Source organism: Corapipo altera, unplaced genomic scaffold (assembly GCF_003945725.1).
Source record: "Corapipo altera isolate COAL_440 unplaced genomic scaffold, ASM394572v1 54, whole genome shotgun sequence".
NCBI lineage: Eukaryota > Metazoa > Chordata > Aves > Passeriformes > Pipridae > Corapipo > Corapipo altera.
In genome coordinates this window covers 10,240,898-10,265,451 of record NW_020884902.1, presented here as the reverse complement: position 1 = coordinate 10,265,451, position 24,554 = coordinate 10,240,898, and the positions used below count along the sequence as shown (strand labels likewise).

Sequence of the window (24,554 nt, the reverse complement as noted above, 5' to 3'; positions counted from 1 at the left end):
ATGGACATTAGAGTTTTGTTTTTATTACCATATTGCATCGTTCTTGAGAACATATCAGCAAGCACAACCACTTTCTGTTTGAAGGTTGTAATGGATTTTAAGTGACAGATGACATTTGGAGCCATCCTTGCAGTAAATGATAATCTCTTGATGGGAAGAGTTGCAGCACAGTATTAACTAACTCAGAAAATCTACTGGCATATCTGAAAAATTCATGTAATCAGCATAAGCTGCATCCCACGTGTAGATTGGGAGCCTGAGCCTGTTCTCTGGCACAGGGCAGTGGGGGGACCTTGTGTCTGCTGGGCAAGATCTGCTGGTTTGCAAGAGCCTGGGCCACTGCTGGCCCCTGACTGGGAACGTCCAGAAGCATGCCCTGTTACACAGGGTATTTAAGGAGGCTTCTCTTTTATTTAAATTTGTTTTATAAAATAGCCAATTTATTGGAAAATAAAGGGAAAGTTCTGTGTGTCATGTTGTTCTTCATCTTGGTTCTTGAAGGGCTTCCACCCTAAGTCTTAAGTCTTTAAACATGGGCTGGTGAGGCTGTAGGAGTGGATGGAACCCTGTGTTCCTCTCCAGTGTGCTGACCAAGCTGGAGCAAATTCCTCCTTAGGGTTGGTTTTCACTTTGCATCAGTTTCTGAACTTACTTTGGGAGCCAGCATTTTAACTCCTGGTCTCTTCTGGGCACGTTGTCTTCCTCTTTGAAGGATTTTGAACAATTCCCTATGATGTGAGTATTCATCAGATGAATGGATTTGCTCTGGAACATGGAGCTTCTTTACAGGAAACTTTAAAGAGAACAAACAGCTCATCTGTTTGTGTAGCTTATAGGCAAAGGGCAAAATCAAAAATTATCTTCTCAGCAGTAAATTTATGGGGTTTTGCAGATCTAATAAAAGAGCCAGGCTGGGGGAACCTGATTGCTCACCCAGAAGGTCATCAGAGTGGAGGAACTGAAGTTATAGCAACACTTAGGAGTCTTTTGTACCCAGCACACGTTGGCTGGGAGGGAAAGGGGAATGTTACCAAAGGCATCTCTCATCCCTCTGTTTCAGTTTATTAGCAGCTCCTGTGGGAACAGTCACTGGAACACTCTGCTGCTCCTGCTCTCAGGTTTCTACACGAGGAATTGCTCATAATGCTTAGAACAGCTCCATAAAGTGTGTGTGGTTTGTAAAGTGATGGAGATGCAGAGGAAGCAGCCATTGCTGTGAGCTGCCTGCTGCTGCTGCTGCTGAGGAGCAAGACCTTAGGGTTATCAGAGGTGATTCTGGGAAAGCATCATCTGAATGCTTAATAGGGGTCAAAAACTCCCAAATCCAGTCTTAAAACTTGGAAGAAGAAAATAGGGAATAAAAGAAATAGTGTCCTTTAGAAGACTCTGGTTTGCCAAAAATTGGAATAATTTGTACAGTTCTACCTTCTCTTCCCCTCTTGACCTCCACCCCAAGATCTCAAGAAGGAGTATCTTTAGGACTGGAAGAAATTCAGTGTGGAAAACCAATAATGCTCAGTGATGGAATGGGGTGGGAGGGAGCTCAGGAGGTCTCATTGTAACCTCCTGCTTGGAGCAGGCTCAGCTTTGGGATTAGACCACAGTGCTTGTGGCTTTTCCAATTTGATCTTGAAAACCACCAAAGCTGGAGACTGCACAGCCTCTCTCAGCTACCTGTTTCATTTTATTTTATGATAAATTTCTCCCCTGGTTCTTCTACCAAAAAAAAAAAAATACCCAAAAAGCAAAAAGCCACTCAATGTCTAATATCCTTGAGGAGAAATGCAAACACCTTGGAAAGGCCAATCTAAGCAATTAAATTTACAGTGTTATTGGATGGACTCGTGGAGTAATTGAGGTATTGGTTTTGCAACCATTGCATTTCAGTTCCCTCCCCCCTGCACATTCTCCCCTCTCCATGTTGCCAACCCAGACACTTCCCTCAGGTGAGTTGCCTGGTTCTCACAGGAGGTGCAGCTCTGACATTTCTTTCCCCCACTCTTCCCTCTACTAATGTGATTTTTGTTTCCTCCACAGGTACCACTTACCTTTACTCTCAGATGTGAAATATATTAAAGTGTTCAATTAAATTTAGAGATTTTTTATCAACTGATACTTAGCTTTGATGTTTTTCATTTCTGTTGTAGACCTAAAGAAAGCTTGTTCTGCCCAAAGGCTGTGCTGGTTTTTGTGTTAGAGTTTTTTTTTTTTCTTAACTAAAATATTATGGTCTAATAAGATTTGATCTCTCTCTGTAAATGCTGATTTGCTGATGTCCTTAGGCCATCAGAGCTACAGTGGCACTTCTGCCATAAACTTATTGACTTCTTTTGGAAAGGGAATTTACTCCTCTGTGTAGAAGCACGATTCTATTACAGAGCTGCACACAGTGTACTCCATGAAATACATGTGTGTATTTTAAACAGATTTCTGCTCTAGTTATGGAATGGACTTGACCTTTTGTCAGAAAGATATCTACTACTAGAGGATTTTCCAGACTGTTTTCCAAAGAAAGACACTCCTCTTTGCAGATTTGACTTTTGTAAGAAGATGGTGCTTTTTGGAAAATTTGCCCTTTGTCTTCAAGTCATAGAGAACCATAATGTTTTGGGGGTGCCTTCCCTTCCTGAAAAACTTGGAACTGGTTGATCTTTAAGATCCCTTTCAACCCATGTCATTCCATTCTCAAACACTGCTTTTCAAGTAGCCCCTCCACTTCTGTGGGACTATTCTAATGCATACTTCACTGATTAGGCTAGACAGTAAATTTGCAAAGAGGTGAAGTGTACTGGGCTTTCAGAATAGCTCTTAAATCTCTGATTGTCCTGAGGTCCCCAGCCCTTGCTGTGAATTCAGCAGGAGCTGCTCTATGTCCTGCTCTAGCATCACTGGTGGCTGGGGCCACGTCCTCTTCCAAACACCAGGTGCCTGTGGAGTGACTGGCCAAGAGCTGAATCTGTCCAGGCAGTGGGATATTTTGGTGCCTGTTTTTATGTGGTGCTGGGTGTGAAGTTCCCATCTGCATATTGCATTTAATGAATTCTGTGAGGTGTATTTAAGGAGTGACCTCTAAAGGTCCTCTGATTGCAGCTCCTCAGTAACATTGGCCCAGGTGCCCTTTCTGTTGAAATAGGTGGGTGTGGATGTGCTTTCCTGTTCCAGGTGGGGGACATGAAAGCCCGAGGGCTTGTGATGCAATGCAGTGTTCACATTAATGAGCTCTGGCTCAGATCAGTTATTTATCTGTCCTTTTTGTCTCCTCTCTTGGATGAACACTGTTCAGCATTGTTGGAATGCTTTATTTTAACCTACCTGGCCTTACCTTCCCAGGAGCTCAGAATAGCTTGGCTTAAACCTCAGCTCTTAGAGACTGAGGGAATGACAGACATGCCTGGCTGTATTTCAGCTTTGGAGTAGGATTAGACAGATTCAGCGTCTGTAACTCAGAGGATAAGAAGCAACAGCAGTCCCTCTGTTCCAGAGGTGGCAATTTGGAGATCTCTGCTGGTGTCTCTCTCATCCCATACTCAGGGCCACTGCGTGTCTTTTCCCAGTTAAGGCAAGATGGAACAAGGCACTTCTGATCTTTTTGTCCCCAGAGCAACCTGGACAGTTTTGCTTTCAGGTCCTTCTGTAGTTTTTGGTATGGAGTAGGCACTACACAGTGCCTTATCTTTGCATTCATGTGGGAAATTTTAACTTTGCAGCAGACTCTTGGCCTTATTTAATCTTGTAGCATAGATGTTAGATACAGCAGGGGATTGTGTTTTGCTTCTAGTTCCAAATCATCCATGTGCTGATTAATAACAGGAAGGAATTCTCTTTGAAGACTTTTTCCCAGCAGTGGAGGTTTGTGGTTTGGTGTGATTTCCCCCAGTGTCCTGTTTCAGCTTGCTTGCCTGATGCTTTAGGTCTGTCCCTTCAAACTGAAGTCAGTCTGTATTTCACTAGAAATGCAGTGCATCTGTAGCATCAGTGGGAAGACTTTTCTATTCCCCCACCTGTAGCTTCCTGGTGGAGAAATCCTAACAGCATTAGAAGTTTTCCTTTTAAGCTTTTGATGGGATGGTCCTTGTATTTTTGCAATCTAATTTATTCTTAATTTTTCTGTGGTAGTGGTCTTTATTTGGTAGCAATTGCCTCAACCTAGAAGGATTGAAGTGCTTCAAGCATTTATAACAGACTCTTTGATTCTTTAAGATGACATTTAGAACTCTTGATAGATTTTTACATAACAGCATCCCCAATGCTCCTCTGCTGGTTTTTTTGCTCTAACCTGGAAGTGCTGCAGCTGGAGCAGCTCTGTACACGCTGGGGGACCTGCCTCTGTCTTTATTTGCAGGATGAGGCTTTTCACAGGGAGCACCTTGTTTGTTTCTATGACCAAAAAAGTCCAAAGGAGTGACTGTTTGAATCCAAGAACCTTCTCCCGATTCACTGTGCTGATGGTACAAGTTGTGCCATGGGGTTTTTAATCAGGATTAATTCAGAGAGAGCTCAGTCATTACCACCCTTCCACTTAACATGAAGTTATAACACAGAGGTCTCTCAGGAGGCTGATGCCTTGGAGAGGCAAGTTCTTCAGTCTTACTCAAGTGGAGGTTAAAAAGCTTCTTCCATCTGTCTTGAGAAATGAGGTATTTATTGCTCTGAATTACTTACAGTGTGAATGCACATAGAGGCCATCATTTTACACTGGCACATTAGGTGGAGTTACTGACCTGTAACGCTTCTCCTGTCTTTATTTCTTTGTGAAGTGCATCAGATCAACTTGGGGAATGTTAATGGAAAATGTCAAACCACTTTCACTTTTTTTTTAATAGTGTGTGAATTAACTTTTACTGTATTGATTTTATAAATGTGGGTCGCTTTTTTTCCTTCACAATGATTTTAAAGACATGAAAGGAAAAGTGTTACTTGCTACAAAATTCTAAACTGTCATTGTTTTAGTTTAATTGCATTCAAGGTAAGTATTTTGTTTCCTGATGGCCTCAGTTTAAGCATTGAAGCAGCAGGTGAGCTGTGTGCCCATCAATATGGCCATTTTAGAACTGCTTCTGGGGTGTGGTCTGGACCTTCTGAATTTATAAATCCTCAGCTTTGGTTGTTGTCAGTTGAATCTACTTCACAGATCTGAAATATCATCAGTAATTTCTGTTTTCATTTGGCACCTCGGTCCTTTTTTGACACCACACCAGCCCAGCTGTCCTGGGTATCAGGGTGAAAGCACAGGTGTAACTGCTGCAGGCTCACAGCTCCAAGCAGCACCTTTCTTGGGGTGTTGTGTGATTAAAAACCTCAAGCATTCTTACCTTGTCATGCTGCTTTATCCCTCCCTCTGGTAGTCCTAACTCACCTCAGTGTTGGCTCTGCCACTGCAGCAGATACCTGGATTATGGAAGTTGTTACAAGGATTTATGAGTACATTTAGGTATGGTACTGCTAACCAGCTTGTCTTTTCCAAGAGATCCCTCTCATAAACAGGAGAAAAATCAGTTTTGAGTCTGGAAAACAATCAGTTCTTAACCACCTTGGGATTCTGACAATTTAATGCTTAAAAAGGCAAAAAGTTACAAACACATCTGACTGTCAATGTAAGGAGGCTTTAGGCTGGAACCTTGTGGCTGGAAGGGTGTAAAGGGACATGTGATGACCACCATTGTGCTCCTTTCAGGGCACAGAGGTTCTGTTTTTCCTGTATCTTGATGACCATTTGGTGGGTCTTTACAAGAGAAGACCTGCTCCAAATTCTTTCTGCTCTTATGAAACATCCACTTTTACACCAGTCAGCGATGGTCTGACGGGTTTACTGGGGCCACACTCATCCTTGGGCAGGGCTGTTTCCGCGGGGAAGCTCTTCATGGCATTAGAGGATGGGTTTATTTTGTGTTGAGCTGAAGGATCACCCTTTGGTGAGTGCAGGTGTCTCTTCTGGGGTGCAGGGCTACCTCTCTCTGGCATCCTCAATGCCAAATGTAATTTTTGGATTCATAGCTTGACTTTGCCACTGCACTTCCAGGAACACCTGCCTCTGCAGGTACTCCACAGATACTCTGGATCACAAGTGAGTCCTCTTTGTGTTTCTGTGCATGTACCAGTCCATAGACTTTTCCTTCACTTGCTTCAGCAGTGTTGGATGTCTCCATCCTGGGGTAGAGTCGTAGAGTAAGTGTCTGGAAGGGACCTCAAGGATCTTCTGGTCCAACCTTTCTTGGCAAAAGCACATCTAGAAGAGATAGCCCAGCACCCTGTCTGGCTGAATCTGAGGTGTCCAGTGCTGAGGAGCCCTCTGCTTCATCTCATTGTGAAACATTTTCCTACAGGGGTAGAACTTGTTACAAAGCTCAAACCTGTCAACATGGCCTGAAAAGTTTCTTGCCCTAAATTCAGGGGCACTGTGCAAGTAATGCTGTGTGTTAATGAATAAGGTAGTGCCATGTGCTTTGTGCTTGCAAACCTTCAGAGGAACAGGTGGTTTCTGGAGGCTGGAGGACCCGTGGGAGACTTGCTTCCATGTTTGCACTCTGGGTGAGATTGAGCTTGGGCTCCCTGTCAGATACCTGCTGGGTGGGAGTGCTGTGGAATGGACACAGTACCTCCCCACCTGCAGAGCATGTTAATCCTTGCCTAGCTCAGAAAGTTCTAGTGTTGGATTTTCTTCAGTTCCTAGTGGAGGATCTTTTGTCTGCTTGTTTTGTCTCTTGAGGCAGGATTCAGCACAGATCCTGCATCTGGATTTAGCTGCCCCAGCTTAGATGCAGAATGGCTTTTCTTGAATAGAAGACTTGTTTTCTCCCCTGTGAGAGGTGTTCCCTTTGTCAAAAGAAAATCTATACTAGAGAGAAGTCGACTCAGTTATATATCTGGTGTTAATTCAGGGCCAGGATGTTGAGATATTTCCTTGGGCTTGAGGAATCTGCCTTTGTCCTGCAGTTAGTCAGAAGTACATCTGTCTGTTATTTCTGTACCTCTTCTGAGGACTCAGTGGTGTTCTCACCCTTCCAATTCAAACTGAGTCTTGGTCAGAGCCCCTCCCTTTTCCCAGGATACCTGACAAAGAGGGGAATTTAAACTGGGCATTTACATGTGCAGAGATTGCTCGTTCTGAGTCTGTGCACTGTCCAGGGTACTCTTGCTCGGGTGCTCAAGCAGGTGGCCTTTCTCATGGCTTCCCACTAACAAGGTATCTTTGGGGGTGTGCCTTTCACATCCACTGCCTGCTTCCTTTCCCTTCATCCTTGCAGTGTTTAATGCCTCCCTTTGAATTACATGGTGAGAAAAACTGAGCATAGAGGGGCTTGCATTAGTGCACCAACTTGCATTCCTGCTTCTGTTTGGCAGGACTTGTAGCTAGTTGAAGTGCTTACTGTCACCCAGACTGAATGAGCACATGGATTATGTATCTCCAAAGAGTCAATTTGCTCCTAATTCTTTGCCATTTTATTAAATAGTGATCATGTGTCTCTTTGGAGCTCAGCATTTCATGTGTTGATAACATTCTTGCTGGTACAGGCAGCTTTGCACGTGTTTAAAAATTCAGTGAGGGAGGTACTCTTTTGATCCTAAGTGCAAATGTTACTCAGAAAACTTCACAGGGACTGTACCATTATTTTAAGCTTTCCAGCTTGCATTTCTATGCAACTAATTGAATATTTTCAAGAGGCAGTTGTGCTCTGCCTTGGCCTTTCTTCAGCTCTACCCCCCCAGCAGTGGTCCCTTTGAAAGCAAGGGCAAAGCTGGACTGCAGGGCTGTCTTCTGCCAGCTGCCTGCCAGAGATTAGATCCCTTTGCTCTGAAGGAAAAATGTATCTGCATTGGAATATGCAACTGAAAACACTGACTTTATTTTCTTTACTAAAAGCTTTGATAGCAGTTTGGCTTGCAGTATACTCCACTAAATGGTACTGTGAGGGTATTGTCCTAAATGTCAGCTTTGACTTGCTTGTGTGTTGTCTTCCTTAACATAATTCCTCAAAATAGCTTCACTGTCCTGGGAAAAACAGCAGCTTTTGCTTTTTTCTGCCTCAGTAGGTAGAAAAAATAGAATATGGAAGTAAAAAAATCTGATGTTGTTTTCCCCTGAATTCTTATTTTCTGTTTCACAAGTGACATAAATTTAGAGCAAACTGTTCAGCAGGTGAATCCTTACAAGTGGTGTCTGTACCACTGATAAAAAGTTTGAAGAACCTTGAGAAAAATTACATTAAATAATTTAGATTCACAGGGAAAATGTTTTAACTCATAGAATTTTGAAGCAAGGGACTGCTGTGATGATCTAGTAAATCTGACTGTACAGTTCAGTGATTTGTGTGAAGAGATGACTCTGTACACAGCTTCTTATAAAAGTTACGTTAAAATGAAAATACAGAAAATGAATGTTAATATGACAAGTGTATTTTTAATAACTTACTGTCTTACAGAGGTTGTTAGTTATGCTTAAAGTTTATTTTGTGTTCTTGATTTCATTTGTGTTGTGTAAAACTAATATGGGTACTGACGTGAACTGGTACTTCTGCACTGGGAGTTCAGCACTGCTTACCTTGACTTGGCTTTTCAGCTGTTCCTCAATAACTAGTGATCAATAAACCCGTGTACCTGAGTGGGTAAAGCCCTGCCAGGCTGCTTGAACTCCAGGCTGGGCAGGAGGGCACACCTGGGGAGATCCCTTCCAGCCTGGCTTCTCCTGTGACACTTGTGTGTGTGTGTGCATGTATAAACATGTAATACTTGTGTTTAATGTGTGAAGCCTTTGGGTGATTTCAGGCCTGGCTATAATAAACTTTCACTCTGCTGGTTTTCTTTGCCCAGTCTGCCACCAAGAAACCCCGCAAGTCTCCAGCAGACAAGGGTCGTTCCGAGTCCGGAGCCAGAGGAGCGAGTCGTGGGAGAGCCAATGGCCACCCTCAGCAGAATGGAGAAGGGGACCCTGTCACTTTGTTTGAGGTGGTTAAGCTGGGCAAGAGTGCTATGCAGGTAAAATATCTAACTGTGTCCCCCCTTCCCAGTTCTGTGTGTCCTGATTGCAGGAGTTCAGTCTAAGCTTTTGTAAACAGTTGTGTTTTCTCATAGTTGTTGGTCCAATAGACTGTGTGTGTGTGTAAAGTGTGGGCCAGAATGGGCTTGGATTGAGGGCTGTCATATGTGCTTCTGAAGGACAAGAGGCACATCAGAAAGTCATGCATTTCAAATTCTCCCTTATTTTGTTCATTACTTCCAAGTTAAAAGTACATGTTGGTCATTAAGCAACCCATTAAAGACTATCCTGGAATCAGATTTATAGGAGGAAAAAGTAAATCATATAAGTGATGGATCCAAGGCCTGTTTTGTTCGCTGGTGTTTTCAAGAATAGCTGCTGACACAAGCAGTTTGGAGGACTTTGCACTACAGTTTGCATTCTTGCTGTCCCCACCAGAACAGCAGATGAAGGCTAAAGCAGTAGCCTGGTCTTCCTCTGTGTCTGAGAGAAAACATGGACACATCTTGAGGCAAATTTTCATTGCAAAACAAACCAGGCAGTTGTAGTGAACTGCCTGTGGAAATGTTTCTGCCTCCTTTCTGTTCAGAGGCCTTACAGGGTCTGTGGGCCACATGAGTCCACCTCTGGAGCCTCCAGAGATGATTGGGTTTGACAGTGCATGGTTTTAGTAAAGCTGCTGTGCTGCAGCCCCTGTGTTTGGCACTCACAGGAGAGACAGTGGGCCCAAAACACTGCTCAGCTGGGGCAGTGCAAAGCTGGCAGTCCTTCCTACTCAAGGATTGTTCAAGCAAACCTCCTTTTCTCTGCATTTCAACAGAACAGGGCTTGGGCAGTTATCACTTTGTTTGTTTGCTTTGGTGCTGACTAAGATGAGAAAATTACAAATTTTGAAAATGAGGTGCCAAGTCCCATTTGCAGTATTACTTTTAGTGGAGCTAAAAGCTGAGTCTGATGAACTCCCAAAGGAATCAAATGTTCCAAATGAATGAAAGCTGTTGAAAATTTTCTTTCAGTCTCAAATCTGTGGAAGGTCTGAGATGTAATTTTAAGTAAGTAATGAACTGGAAGAAAATGAGACAATTTTTTTCTTCACAGTTTCTGTATTTACACTTATTCAGGATTGACCTTCTTATCTAGTAGGTGAAGACAGAACAAATTTGCTGCTAACAAAGCTACAGATTCCTTGTGCCTTTTTTTCCTGCATCAGAGCTTCCAACTTTGCTTGGTTTGCAACACTTTTTCAAATTTCGTTTTTGGCAGGATTTGAGGAAACATCTGGAGTCTATTTTCTGGTTTTACTGTGATACAGAACATACAATATACTTCATGTAGTATGTTTGTCTTAAGAGTTATTGATATTTGCAGGAGCCAAATGAAAAGCAGTGGCTGATTGCTTTGATATTTGATGACTCCATGTGTGTGTGTGTGTGTGTGGGATTGACTTTGATACATGTCATCTGTTTCAAAAGAGATGCCACCAGAAGTCTGCAGATGAGATTCTAAAAAAAAAAAAACACCAAACCTGTCTGCATGTTTGTATTAACCTTTGGAATTCAAATGCAAAGGAATTGTCCTGAAAAATGGAGCATCTGTATCACATATATATGTGCACTCACATCCCTAAAGTACCCACCCTACCTGGAAGAGAGAGGAGGAGACAGCGCAGGCTGAGCAGGGGAGAAATTACATGCAAATAGTAAAGGAATAGGCAAGTGTATTTAAAGGCCTGGGATACAAACAGGCTTAAATGACATGAGCCATCATTTCAAGAGTATGTGTTACTTTTGCACCTTTGAAAAAATTACTGTTGGTAAAAAAATTTAAAAAAAAATAAATAAAGAAACCCTGTAGTAGGAAAGAGAATGCAATTAAAATGTGATTTAATATTTTTAACTTGCCCTTCTGGACAACAATCTCCTGTAAAACCAAGGTTCTATAAGCTAAACTTATTAAACTTTATCTATAAGATAAACTTATATTTGTCTATAATAGCTTAGGGATTTTAATGTAACAGTTAGGAATGCTTGGCATTTCTGGGTTTCATAGTTTTGATGTTGATGCAGATTTTTTGTGCCCAATCTTAGCAATTTTGTCAGTATTCCAATTTTCAAACAAGTGCCATATATTTGTATTTGTCAGAACCTATTGTTCCTCAATATTTACTTCTTTCCCTGTAATATGAACAGTCTTTTTTTTTTTTTTATAGTGCTCCCATGTTTCCTTCCAGCAATGAAAACTCAGGAAAACTCAATTAATATATCCTGAGATTACATGGGAATTGTGTGCTTTCATTTCTGATCTATCTGCTCCTGCTATTTGCTCTCAGGATTTATTTTAGCTGTTAGATTTTCCTGGCTTTGTGATGCCAACTCATGGAAGTCTGTAGCTGAATTCAATTCCCACTTCTTTTAAGCTTCTGCTCTATTTTGGTTCTCACAGCAGGATTCATTTGCTGCTTCTCTTCAGGCTTATTGCTGGTTCCCTCTTTTAGGGTCCCAAAGTCAGCTCAATATTTTGTATTTCACGTGTACATAACTTGGGGGCTGCTCTTTGCATCAAGTCTTTGCCTCTCTCACTCAGTGCTGGGTGTGTTGGTGCTCAGTGTTGTTTGGACTCTGTAAATCCATTGATACCCACGGGAAGTTGGGATCAGATCGTTGGCAGTGGGTTTAGTTTGCTCTGGAATCCCTCATAAAGTCAGTTGTTCAGAGGTTTTTCTGTCAGCAGCTCTTTGTGTGAAGTGTGACAGGACATGCAGCTCCTGTGTGCTCAGGGGATTTGTTCCCCAGAACAGCAGAGAGAATGGATCCTCAGTGATTCTGGGAGGTGTTCAGGGGCAGAACATGAACAGATCTATGCCTCAATTACTCTGGGATATTCTGTGCTTTACAGTCACCCTTAACTGATGTTTGCAGGTCACGACAGATTAGAGGCTGACTTGGAAAAAAACCCCAAAAAACCTGCGCCCTCTGCTTGAGCTCAGCCAGTAAAGGTAATGCTGGTGTTGATTAGACATGGCCCAGAGTAAATGTGGCTCCATTGTATGCCAGCTGGCATTTTAGGGTAGGTACCCAAACAGAGCTTTCTGGTGGGCTGAAAAGGAAGTTTTCACTGGGCCAACAGTTCTTCTTTGTCTTTGCAGAGACCAGGAGTGCAGTGGTTCCTCACTGCTCTTGTCTGGACACCTTGGCACGTGGGCATTTGTGTCCTTTGAGTTTCCCTCCCTGTCCCAGTAACAGTGCTCTGTTTGTAGCACTGTGTTCCCTGCCAGGAGAAGTTTTCTTTATCTCTAGTGCTTCAGCCTCAGGGCTGTGTCACCTTTGCACCTGCTGGGCTCATGGTGACGAGGTGTGGCTCTTGCTCACAGTCCTACCCTGGCCAGAGGGTTTGAGGTGAGAGCAGGAACATCAGGAAACCTTTTTTTCCCCTTCAGTTGACTATCTGAAAGGATTCAAACTCTTTCATTATTACTAATTGAAAATATTTCTGAATTGTTAACAGTATTTTCAGTATTATTTTCAGTATGATACTGATTTTCAGGGTTTATCCACCTCTCTGTTGCAAACTGAGGTTCTACATGCAGAAAAAAGGGGGATGCATCCTTACAAATCCACATTTGGTCTGTTGGAAGTAACATTGAGGAAGTAAAGGAAGCAGAGCTTGCTTTGTTCTCTATGCACTACGTGTTAATGGTGTGGTTGCCACTTTCTTTTATCACAGTGTGTCAGGTTGGGATGACATTTAGTCATCAACATCTGTTTCTGAAATAATTTTCTGATTGGGATTCCTGGTACCTCCAGTCTTTTCTTCAGTCCTTTAGAGATTTGATGATCTGTACGAGAAATGCAAGATAGTTCTTCCAAAGAGCTGGTACATATTTATTGGTCTCATTAATGTGCCATATCCCTACAGCTCCTGTAGTTTTTGTATTTTCATGGCATTTAGGGGAGAAATGGATGTGGTGCCTGTGCTCCTCTGGGGAAGGGGGTTGGTGGCAGAGCAAACCCCACTTTGTGCTCAGCTTTCTCGCCCGGCTCCTGACACATCCTGCAGGGATTAAGCTTTGCTTTACTGCTCTCAACAGCCCTGGAATTTCACCTGGCAGTTATTTTAATCACATAATCATTATGCAATATAGATAATCCCAATGTTCCTTCATCCTTCCTTGTTATGTGCCTGCTTTAATCTTGCATGAGCTGCAGCTGCTGATGAACGGATCGGTCCCACCTTCTCCCGCTCCCACAGCTGATGGTTTTTACACCTTTCTTGAGTGTTTTGTAGTCACACCAAGAAATAGATTGGACTAGAACATGACACTGGTAGATTTTTTTTCAGCTGGATAAGCTTCTTGATTCAGCTCATCTCTGGCAGCAGCTCAGACTTACTCTTGATTAGAATGACTGTGTAACCGTATCCACCTTATGCAGGAGGAATTCCGTGTATGTTTTTACATATATACTGGAGATAAAAAACATCAGAGCAGCTGTAGCTGGATTGTATGAAAAACCCAATCTCCTGTCTCTGGCAGTGGCAGTTGAGAGAGAATAAGGTGGTGAAAAGGAATTTGGGAATTCTCCCACCACTGACTCTTTGCAGCTCAGGGTGAATGTGGTGTCTGTGTTCTCAGTGCCCTTAATGGCTTTCTCTTCCCTGAGTTTTCTCTTCTCCCTACTAAAAGTATTTTTTGCTGGATCATGTCTCTGTGTCTGCCTCAGCTATTTCTGGAAGTGAAGGTCTTTGAAGATTAATAATATACAAATATATGATACGAAATATTACCCATTTTTTTTGTGTTGAGGGCATGTTTTAGTTTCCTTGTCCTTATATTTTAACAGCACTGTATTGTCTAACTGGACAGATGGATAATAGCTTAGGGTTTCCTTAGACTGTCTCAAAACTCCTTAGGAGCTTGAGTTTGCATTCTCTAAAGTTTACTGGGTAAAATGACTGCAGCTGTTATTGACATTTAAACTAGTATTTCCTTCTCATTTTGCTAGGTGGATTTCTTCTGCAGCCTAATCTTGCCTTGCTTTTGGTTGTATCCTCCTGAATTCAAAGGAAATAAAATCAAAATTTGGTGCACGTACCCATGGTTGTTACCCTGGGAACAATTCAACCACCAAACAAAGCAGTAATTAATTAGAAGGGTATCCCTTAATACCAAATGAATGTTTCTGCAGTCGTCACACAAGGTTTATTTTCCCTTGTGATGTTAGAAGATGGCAGATGATTTGCTGTTCATGTGAGCACATGTGCCAGCAGTGCAGTGTGAAAGCATTTGTACCTGGAAATACCCCCACTATTCAAAGCTGGAGAAGGCTTTTGCTCTCTAGAATGCTGACATTTTTGGAGCATCTGGGGTGATCTGTGAACCCTTTACAAATTGTGCAAAGGAGCACCAGTCATGTGTTTTAACAAATCGACGGGTCTCTCTTACTGGAATAACTCAGTTTTGTTTCTGGATCTCTTTGAGGATTTTTCCATTCTCCTCTTCAGTTTTTGGGAGTAGTTTGGATGCTTTGTGGCATCTCAGAACCACTGCTGCCCGTGACTGGCCCAGCTCAGACAGACACAGCCCGCTGGATGTGTAACAGGGCAACTGGGAGAGATGAGCACCTACAAAATCTCTGTACAATGGGGAAAATGTGCTTGGTGTGAGGCCTCTGCACGGTGCACCCACCTTTTCTGAGGGCTCAGGGGGGGAGCTACAGCCCTGAGCAGTGCAGTTCCTGGGATTTTAATCCAGTTGGAAGAAGACTTTTCCCCGTACCTTTTATGCACATCAGTGTGATGGCAGGTACATTGTGCCATTCTAATATTCTCAGAAGAGAACTGAATGTTTTTTCTTCAAGTAGTGGTTTTTTTCCCCAGATGGTTCAGTGTAAGGTGTTACACTGATTTCCCTGTGCACTGATATGTAATACCCATTCTACTGCAGAGAAATATGTGTTTACACAAAGTGCCAAACAGAGAGAACTCTGTGTGGGGAGTATGAATCCCTTAGTTTTGTTGGGAACAAATACTTCTAGGATTGTATACTTTCCCTCTCTGGGCATTAGGAAATAACAAGCTGTATAGGCAGACACTGCATGAAACATTTTCCCATCTTTGCTTATGATGAAAAATCAAGAAATAGGTAATGTTACCTCAAAATGAGATTTTTTTCTAAAAAAAAATAAAATATTTTGGTTTATCAGAAAGTGTTTGCTAGGTGTTGGCAAAGTATGAACTCTTTAATAATTTAAAATTATCTTTAGAGGAAAAAGAATAAAATGCAGCTTCTCAACCTACAGTTCTTTTGATTAACCCCACATTAGGTTTTTCAGTGGGTGCATATTAGACCTGCTGCCTGTGGTTTGGAATGCAATCACTCATCTTGCAGTGTAAGGCACAGTCTAAACTGCACACACTTTCACGTGCCAGGAACTACTTTATCCCCAGTAACTGTGTAATTGCTTCAGTTCTTCACAGAATTTAACCTTGAAAGACTTTTATTCTTTAAAAAAGAAACCTGAACAGATTCACTCTAAAAGTAGTCTTTCACTACTTGCCTTTGTTTCCCCAGGTCCTTATTTTCAGTGCACTCTCTCAGTTCTTCTCACTATCTGTTACAGCACATTTTCTACTTTTCTCTTCTCTTTGGGCTGCTCTTTATACATTTAATTGAAATCTTTAATTTCACTACCATTCCTTTTTTTGTTTTAATATGGTTCACGCTCCATTTGAGTAACTTTGGGTTTTTGGCAGAAGTTGTTAGAGTAAGCTTTGATTTCTGGATTTTTTCCTACCTTAATGTAAACACCCTGCAGACCCACTGTAGAGTCATTCTTTGTGCTGTCACATTCCCTGCAAATGAAGCGTGTCCAGATCAGTTGTATGAAATGGCAAATTACTTCAGTGTTCTTTATCCTCGATTTGCCTTGCTTTACACTTGACTCAGATCTTGCATTTAACATCCACTCTGTATATGGTGTCATTTGTTTTCACTTTTGTTAGTAGCACTGCTGCCAGATTGTTACCTCATTTAAATTGGGAAATAGCTTTTTTGAAATCCACTTTCATTAATATTTAGTGGGACTGTGCTAATTTCCTCGAGCTGGCAAGGTATCCTCTGCAGTTAGTCCCCCTGGTTCCTCCAGCACTTAGTGCTCCTCAGTGTGGTAATGCTCTTGCACTGAAGGAACAGGAGCTGGATTCAGAGCTGCAGAGCCTCCAGGAGGTAATAAGATAACTACTTCATTATTTCATTCATTACAGCAGACTTGCTTTTACTGGCAATCCGAGCTGCTCTCGCTCTTCAGGACTATAAAATGCTCCTGTTTATCTTTTAGGAGCCTTTGAGATGTGAAGGTCAATATTTCTGCAAGTTGATTGATTTGAAGTTGCTTACTCACACTATGGATCTATTCTGCTACTTACGTGACTTTCTTTAAGCTTCTTACTTCTGTAGGGTTGCTTGTTTGGCATATTCTTCAAATTAAAGTTCAAATTATCTTTTAGTTCTTAAAAGAGACTCACCAGAGAGTTTGTTCCTGTGAGACTCTTGGAAACTGTCACAGGCTTTGGAAAATCTTTGTACTGACTATTTATTTGTACCATACATCATCTGCCATTTGCAGGGGACCTTGATTTTTTTTAATCAGTTCTAAGAAGAGAAGCATTTTCAGCCTAAAAAAAAAAAAAAGGTTTAAGAGTCTTATTTTTGTAACAAGTACTTACATGGACTTGTTGACTGACCCAGAGATGTGGTGCATCCATATATGTGTGTATATATATATATATGTATAGAATTGTGTGTGGGTATAGGTCTAGATGTTTTCTGACAGCAGGGAGTGGAAGAGGGTTGTTGGTGTTACTGGAATAATCTGTAACTGAGCTTCTCTTCAAGGAGCCTTTTCCCTGGGCACGTGCTTTGAATTTGGTGAATCCCAAATGCCTGGATCTCTGCCCCTGGGCAGGCTGCTGCAGCACGTGTGCTGTGGGTCCTGTGCTGCAGGAATGCTGAATTTATCATCTCTTTCATGCACAGCATGTGGGTTCACATTTCCAGATGGCAAATCCATGCCCTCTGCTGCATCCCGGGGCAAAAACCTCTGGAAGCAGACGGGTACCAGCGGAGCAGCTCCCGAGATCTGTTCCTGTGGGAGTGGGCAGCACGACTCCTGTGGGGGGGATGGGGCCTGCCTGGACCTGTGCAAGGGGCTGCCTGGCCCTTCCCTGCCCCTGTCACCACCTGTGTCTTCCCTCAGCATCCCTCTGTGTTTGGGGCAGGGGACATGGAGGGGCCAGGGCAGGGTGTCTCTGGGCAAGGTCACCAAACGGGGGTTTGCTCTTGGCTTATGTGTGAAAAGCTCTTGAAAAACAGGAGACTGGGTGGAGGTGGCTAACAAGATAAAACCGTTGTGGATGGTTTGCTGTAACCTGGGAGCTGTTGGTTAGAAATCCTTGTGTTTAATAGGAGTCCTCTCTATACATGTTTATGCAAAACAATTCCATTTCTGGCATGGACTGCTTGCTACACGGATTGCCTGTTCTTTGATTTCTAGTTTGCTCATCTTCAACCTTTTTGCCTGGTATTTGGGTTAGTGCTGTTTTGTCTTGCTGCAGTTGATACTTGTGTCTATTTTGGGTCCAGTGTGTATCATTTTTATTTTTTATCCTAGTGTTTTCAGTTTTTATAGCTCTTTTCTGTTACATCGAAAGTCAACAGTTTGATTAAGTTCCAACTGTTGGAGCATATGTAGTCTGGCTTCATTATCTCCTGTTGCCTTAAACTGTAATCTCTGACAAAATTAACCAGCAAGTGGTGCCAAGTGTGCATGAGGGGCTGAGTGCTGTGGGACTGGGGTGGTTATGTTGAGGCACTGATTTTGGGGGGTTAGAGGAGCAGTTTGTTGGCTCTGTGCTGATTGTCAGGGCAGGTGCCTGTGTGGGACTTGTCACCTCAGCTCCTTGGACAGTCACTGGGATCTGCTCAGGGCAACCCCGAGGGTTTTACAGCAGGAACCACCTCTGCTCAGCACCCCCTGCTCCAGGGGGCTCTTACACTGACAGCTCCACTGGATGTTGTGGTACATGGGGGTGTGTGCTCACATCTACATGTGATCTCGAGTGCAAAGGGACTGAGGAGCTTGTGCATGTCAAGTTAGGGCAAATGGATCTACCCAAACATTCCAATTTTAGTTAAAGCTTTGTCAGTTCTAGGTCCAGACAGTCTTTGTTATTCCTGCTCAGAGCCTTAACTCTGATTTTTCTGCTTTTCTTATCTACTGCTGCCACTGAGGACTCTGCATTGCCTCAAGCCTGGTCCCTGAGCCTGGAGAGGAGCTGCTTGTCTTTATTTTTCTCTAAATTGCATTGTGGTTCTGGGTTGAAAATGCAAGTGCCACCCTAGGTAGGACAGTGCCCAAGGGCACAGTGTGTCCCACATGATCCTTTCTGGTTGAGAGACAGAAATAGCAGAAGGGAGATGAGCTGCACTGATGCTACAGTTTTGAGGTAGTGCTGCAAAAATCAATTAAATAATTATTTAAAAGAAACAGAAACAAAATTGAAAGATACTCCTCCAGATGTCTCCTCTCCACTCCCCTTTTTTTCGGTCTGGATGGGTTCACTGGCAATATTTGTAGCACAGTCCAGAAACAGTTGCAGTGCTGTAGCTGAAGGGGCCATGTGTTGTAGCAGCAAACAGGAGTAAGGCAACGTGGGAAGGAATTTCTTGGGTCAGCTTTGCTTCCACAGGAAGTGTTTAATGTGAAACCAGGCTCTGGACAGTGCACAGGTGCTGGGGACTAGTTATTAACACTCAGGAAAAGCAGGCTCAAAGAAGAATATAGTAGACTTCAGAAACTGGTAAGAGATGTGTGACTAGAGTGGGCAAAGATAAAGACAGGGAAGTATTTCTGTGCAAGCCACATGGCACAGAGTAGGACTACTCTCCCTGAAAAGGGATGACCAGACAGAAGCATGGGAAATACAAACAGGGGCTTGGGATTTGTTTTCTTTTATTTCTTTTAAGTAAAAGCGTTCTGTTGCATCAAATAGATCTAACAATTGGCAAGTTTAAAACACCGTTGTTCTTTTATTTTGCAGTGAATAATTAACCCTGGCACATTGCTTCAAGATGATGTAGGTATACAACTCTCTGGTTTAGACAGACACGTTCATGAGGGAACAAATACACTGGGGTCTTGAGGGGCTGGGAGAGTCACTCAGAAATAGCAGTTGGTTCCTGCATTTTTCTTATGCTTTCCCCTCTGGGTCTAACCCCCGTGGGCAGGTGAGCCTGTGGGCTGAGCCAGCACAGCTGCTCTTTTCTTTAGTGTGCAAAATACCTGCTGGCAATTGCATGTTGTTCCAGTATCTCCAGTAACAGAGCTGTTCAAACAAATCTTGCACATTGGTAGCACACCAACAGTCTGGTCATTAAGCTCTGTCAATATTTGGTTTAGTAAATAATTTTTACATTTGGCTACATTTGGGTTTGTGTGCCCTGGAGAACTGTGGGGATTGATGGAAGTGATGGATACTTACAGGAACAGGCCTGAATCCATGATGAAATAACAGGGTGGCAAAGCTTAATTTGAGGCCAAGATTTGCTTTTTGATTTCTTCTAAGTAGCAGAGGGACCCTTTTGTAAGGTTGCTTCTCCTCCTGGGGGGGGGGGGGGGGGTGTACTGGGAGAGAAAACCTGCACAAACTTCCTTTCCAGTGGAGTGTTCAGATCTGTTGAATGCCATGGTCATAGTGCCAGTGTGAGCCTGGGGCAGCACAGTGGGGTCATAGTGCCAGTGTGAGCCTGGGGCAGCACAGTGGGGTCACAGTGCCAGTGTGAGCCTGGTTTAAGGGCAGCACAGTGGGGTCATAGTGCCAGTGTGAGCCTGGTTTAAGGGCAGCACAGTGTCTCTGTTAAACATGGGGTGTTTGGCTCAGCTCGGGGGTTTGTCTCTAGTGCACAAACAGCTGCTTTGCTGCTTCCTTTGCCTCAAACACCTGCCCAGCTCCCACTGCTGGGCAGGGGAGTTTGCTCTTGGATGAGCTGGAAACTGCAGAGAGATTTTTTGAGATCCTGTCCTTAAAGCTTAGCTAAGAAAAAGGCACATTTTTTCTGAGAGATAGAATTGTTTGGATTTTGTCTTTGCTGTTCATTCTCTGTCAGCATGATGGGAGCTGGTTTTGTGGGCATGGGGGTGGTGATGTGATTTTTTTTCAAAAAATTAATTTCTTACCTGCAATGTTTTTGTAGCTGAGGAGCTTGGAATATCAGGGATTATAAAAATATCACCTGGCTACCTGTAGTTCTGAGGGCACTTTGAAACAGGGGCTCAGCTTCATTAACTGTGATCCAGCTGACTTGCTGATTCCCAGGCAGTCCACCTCCAACTTGTGTGTATTGTATGTTATTTACCCAGTATTCCTCATTGCATTTTGTCTTCCTGACCCTTGTACAGTGTTTCTGAGTGACTGATGCACTGCCTTGGCCTTTAGGAATACTGAGGTGTTCACTGTGCAATATAAAATCAGTAATTACCCCAAAGGTTTCTACTCACCGATTTTTCTGGGAATATGTGTTGGCCATTCTGAATGGAGCAACAGTGTTTGGGTCTTTTTCAACACAATTTTGAAACTGAAAAAGTACTCTTAAGTAGAATTCTGAGGAATTACAGAAATTTCAATTTGAACTTGTGCTTATACAATTACAATACCAGAAAATGATGCTCTCTGACAATATTTGTTCTGTCTCCACCCTGAGAGAAGGTGCATAGATTTCTGAATTTGTATTCATGTATAATTATGCACGATAAATGGTCAGCTATAAAATGATATTCTGAAAACCATAAGTCATTTGCCTTTAATAAAGCCCTTTGTAAGAGTCTCTGATAAGTGTTCTTTTTTTCTTGACAGTCCGTGGTGGACGACTGGATTGAATCATATAAGCAAGACAGGGACATAGCACTTCTGGATTTAATCAACTTCTTTATCCAGTGTTCAGGATGTCGAGGTACAGAACGTGGGAAACAAGTTGTGTGGAATAAACCTGCCATTGTTCACACGTGTGTTAGTGCAGTGTGGGAGAGGTGTGGGAGACACTCACATTGGTGCTACTCTGTGCATGGGTGAGATGGAATATTGTCTGCATTCCACAATGACTGTGTTTAAAGCTTGTTTGTCAGGGGCTACTCTTTCTCACTTTGCTGTCATCAGCCCAAAGTGTAAAGTCCCCACAGAGACACTCTGCTCGTCAGCAACAGGAGGCAGAAGCTCTGGTACTCCAGGTAGGCGTAGCTTTGCTTCCCCTTCCTCTTTCTGCCCCATTTGTTAAATTACAGGAGTCAGTAGGTGTAGCTATACCTTAACTTTGTTATTTTTTCTTCTGTTCTAGGAAAATGATATTTTCTTTAATCTGAAGAGGAAGGAGTCAAGCTTCAGTTGCCTTGGATTAACAAGAAAGATTTCCTGTGAATGAAGCACCAGTCCTGTTTCTTCCCCTGTGATACCTTCTCAAGTCAGCAGCGAGTGCCCTGCCTTTTGTCCCTCTTTAAGCAGCTCCATTGCTGCAGCACTGGCCTCTCTGTGTTCTGTTGCCACACTGCCTTCTAATGAATTTTTCATGTGTTGTCTTCTTTCAGTTAACTCAGCCTTGAAAAGAGACAAAGACAGAGCTCTTCTCTCTCTGTAGCACCCAAACTATTTACTGTTTCCTGATGCTTTCTGGAATATGCTCTGAGTAGAGTTGAAAATAACCACAATTCAGAACTTCTTTTCTTCATTTTGTAACTGATGTGGGAATATACCTGTAGGCACCAAATGATCTGGGTAGAAATCCCTTTTCTTCCTTCTTAAGTATAAGGTGAAGTCCCAAGTACAGTTAAAAGCATCAGAGAAAAGAAATAGGAACCATCAGCAGGATCAGCAACCCCTTTTCCTAGCTGAAGGCAATAAACTTATTCTGTGGATGGTAGGAAAGCCTGGAGCTCTGGAAGCATTCTGTGGAAGGGCTGAAGGTTGGAATTTCAGTTCCCAGCCTGTGTCAGTGTCTGTGCTGTTCACACCCAATCCCTGAAACATTTGTCAGCCCTGTTTGGCAGCTCATGTGAAAGTAGTTGTGTTCTGTTTGCTTTTTTTAGCTCTCTCCTAGAGGTGTATATGAAAAAAACCAAACCAGAAGCTTCTTTGTAAGAATTTGGGCAGCATTAATCCAAAGGCATCTTTGGCCATATGTTTTTATTCTTGTTGGTGCAAGCTTTTGATGAAGGCATGTCATAAATATCTTCATTCCCCTGCTGCTCTCTAATTTATACTTCCCTTCTTTCTCCTCGTTAGAGAAGGCAGCACTCTGCTAAGATTCCTGTGTTTTAAAGCTCTTGTTAGTGCCTGGTGCAGGCTGAATGCCCACTGTGAGCCCTGTGCTTCCCAGAAAAGCTTTCTGTTACTGGCTGAGGCAGCAGCAGAGTGGCTGATGGCATTGACTTTCTTGGCTTTTTTTATTTTAGTGGTGACTTTCTGTCTGTTTTCAGTCCTCTGCTTTGTCCCCTCAGGGATATCTCTGCTGAGCTTCCACCAGTGGCCTTCTGGTCCCAAAGAGCAAGGGCTGGAGAAAGGAAGCAAAAATGACTTATCCCCTGAACTTAGAGTGTGTTTGGGAGGTTTAGTCATGTGTTGGAATTTTTGCAGTGGCTACAGTAACAGCTGTAGGACAGGGCTAAACTCCTGGCAAACAATGCAGTCCTTTCCAGTTTCCAGTAACATACCTGTTTTCTAGAATAAATAAAAGCTTATCAGAAGAGAGTGGCTTTTATTGAGAGTCCACTTAGGGGAAAGTGCATATGAAGCTTTCCTTAATGGAAATGAGGTACAGAAACACACAGATGTTCTGTATTTTGGGAGAAAGACCAAGGTCCTTTGTCATGGGAAGATTATATGCTCTATTATGACATTTTTATTTCCCTTAAAAGACTTTGTTGACATCCTGGGTTGTTTCTATTTCTGATAAATAACAGGCCCTTGTGAATCAAAACAGCTGCTTTATCTTCCATAATATTCCTTCATTTTCTTCTTTTCAGTTTGGCTCACTAACACTGTCTCATTCTCCAGCCTTCTTTCCCCTGCTAACTGATAATATACCTAACTTTGTGCTTGTTAATTGAAGGGAGGAGCACAACTAGCTTGGGAGGAGGTGCCTCAGGAAACTAAGAAGGTGATGCTAAGTTTATAAATCTAGCATTTGAACAGTGCTTAGAATTATTGGGTATCTAAATGTATATAAAGTTCACTTAGCTGGACATGTCTTTCAGAAGTTTTAAGCAGGTGAGGAGTGTGTGCCTGTTTTCTACCTTAAATTAGAAATCGTTGAGGCACCAAACTGTTTGATTTAGCAACAGTATTGACCCTGACAAAAATACCTTTCTGCTCAGAGAAACATTGATTTCTGTGTATTTATCCCATTCTCTTGGGCAGCACAGATGCTTGAATGAACCTCTTGGCATCCTCCAGCTCTGCTTAGAGATGTGCCTGAAGTGAGAAGTGATCTCTTGTAAATATGAGTGAGCAGGCATGTTGTGTAAATTGTTAATACAAAAAAACCATTAAATAAATGACTTTTGCAGGTGAACTTAAAAGATCTGTGCAACTTAAAATGGAATAAATGTGCACCAAATGTTCAAGCATGTCTGTCCTTTGTTAGCTCTTCTGAGTACCTGTTCCCTCAGTTCCGTCCTGTGTTCTGGGCCACACATTAATGTCCATGAAAACACTTCAGCCTGACTCCACTGCTCTTCCTGGGTTTGCAGGGAGTCACTTGGTATAAATGAGAGGTGTCTTGTATTGTCAATACAAGAGAGGTGTCTTGTATTGAGCTGCCAAAGCATCTCAGTTCAACTCCCAGCTCTGCCTGGGAGTCCCTGTCCAGGCCATCCTTCCTCTAGTTTGCCTGCTCGGTCTGTTTGTTGCTGATTTTGATTATGAAGAGGGGAAATAGTTTCTTACAGGATTTTTCTTTATCTTGCTGGTTTTTTTTCTCCAAGAATACAAACAAAAATCCCTGCCTTTCCCAGCTTGTCTGTGTGGTCTTCTGCATCACGTTACGTTGGATTTCTGTGGCAGAAAAATGGTTAAGAAGGACTGACACACTCACCTGTTTTTGTTTCCAACCCTTTTGAAATGTGCTGCTGCTTCTCAGAGGATCTCGTATCAGATAGTGCCGCTGAAAGATGACAAAGTTAGTTTTAAAATACATTTTCTTCCTGGAAAAACAGCAAGTAAATGCTATTTCCAGTCCTTGAAAAACCCCAGGTTTGTCTGTTGGTAATAGGTATTTATTTTCCACAGGATTCACAATCTAAAGCAGATGGTGTTGTATTTAACTTCTTATTTCTAAGTCAGGAACTTATTTTGGGTGTTTGCATTATTGGACAAGAGGGAACTTTTTGATTTTAGCTTGTCACAATGAGAAAGGGATTTTTCAAGGACCTGCCCCTGGGGGTGGAGGTGTGTCCATACTCCTGAGCTTGCCGACCTGAGTGTTGTGGTGTGGTGCAGCACTGTGAGGACACAGGCATCCTCCTCCCTTGCACAAGAG

General features: G+C 42.7%; 1 protein-coding gene across 2 annotated transcripts in view; it reads left to right on the top strand.

The window, feature by feature from the left end:
• Positions 1-24,554, top strand: part of STAG1 (stromal antigen 1) — a 161,500-nt gene that overhangs the window by 44,711 nt on the left and 92,235 nt on the right. Inside the window, exons 4-5 of one of the 2 annotated variants that reach the window (XM_027650696.1) lie at positions 8,794-8,973; positions 20,882-20,978. In XM_027650696.1, coding sequence (XP_027506497.1) covers positions 8,794-8,973; positions 20,882-20,978 — 277 coding nt within the window. The remainder of the gene's footprint in view (positions 1-8,793; positions 8,974-20,881; positions 20,979-24,554) is intronic. The other variant, XM_027650697.1, reaches the window with a different exon arrangement.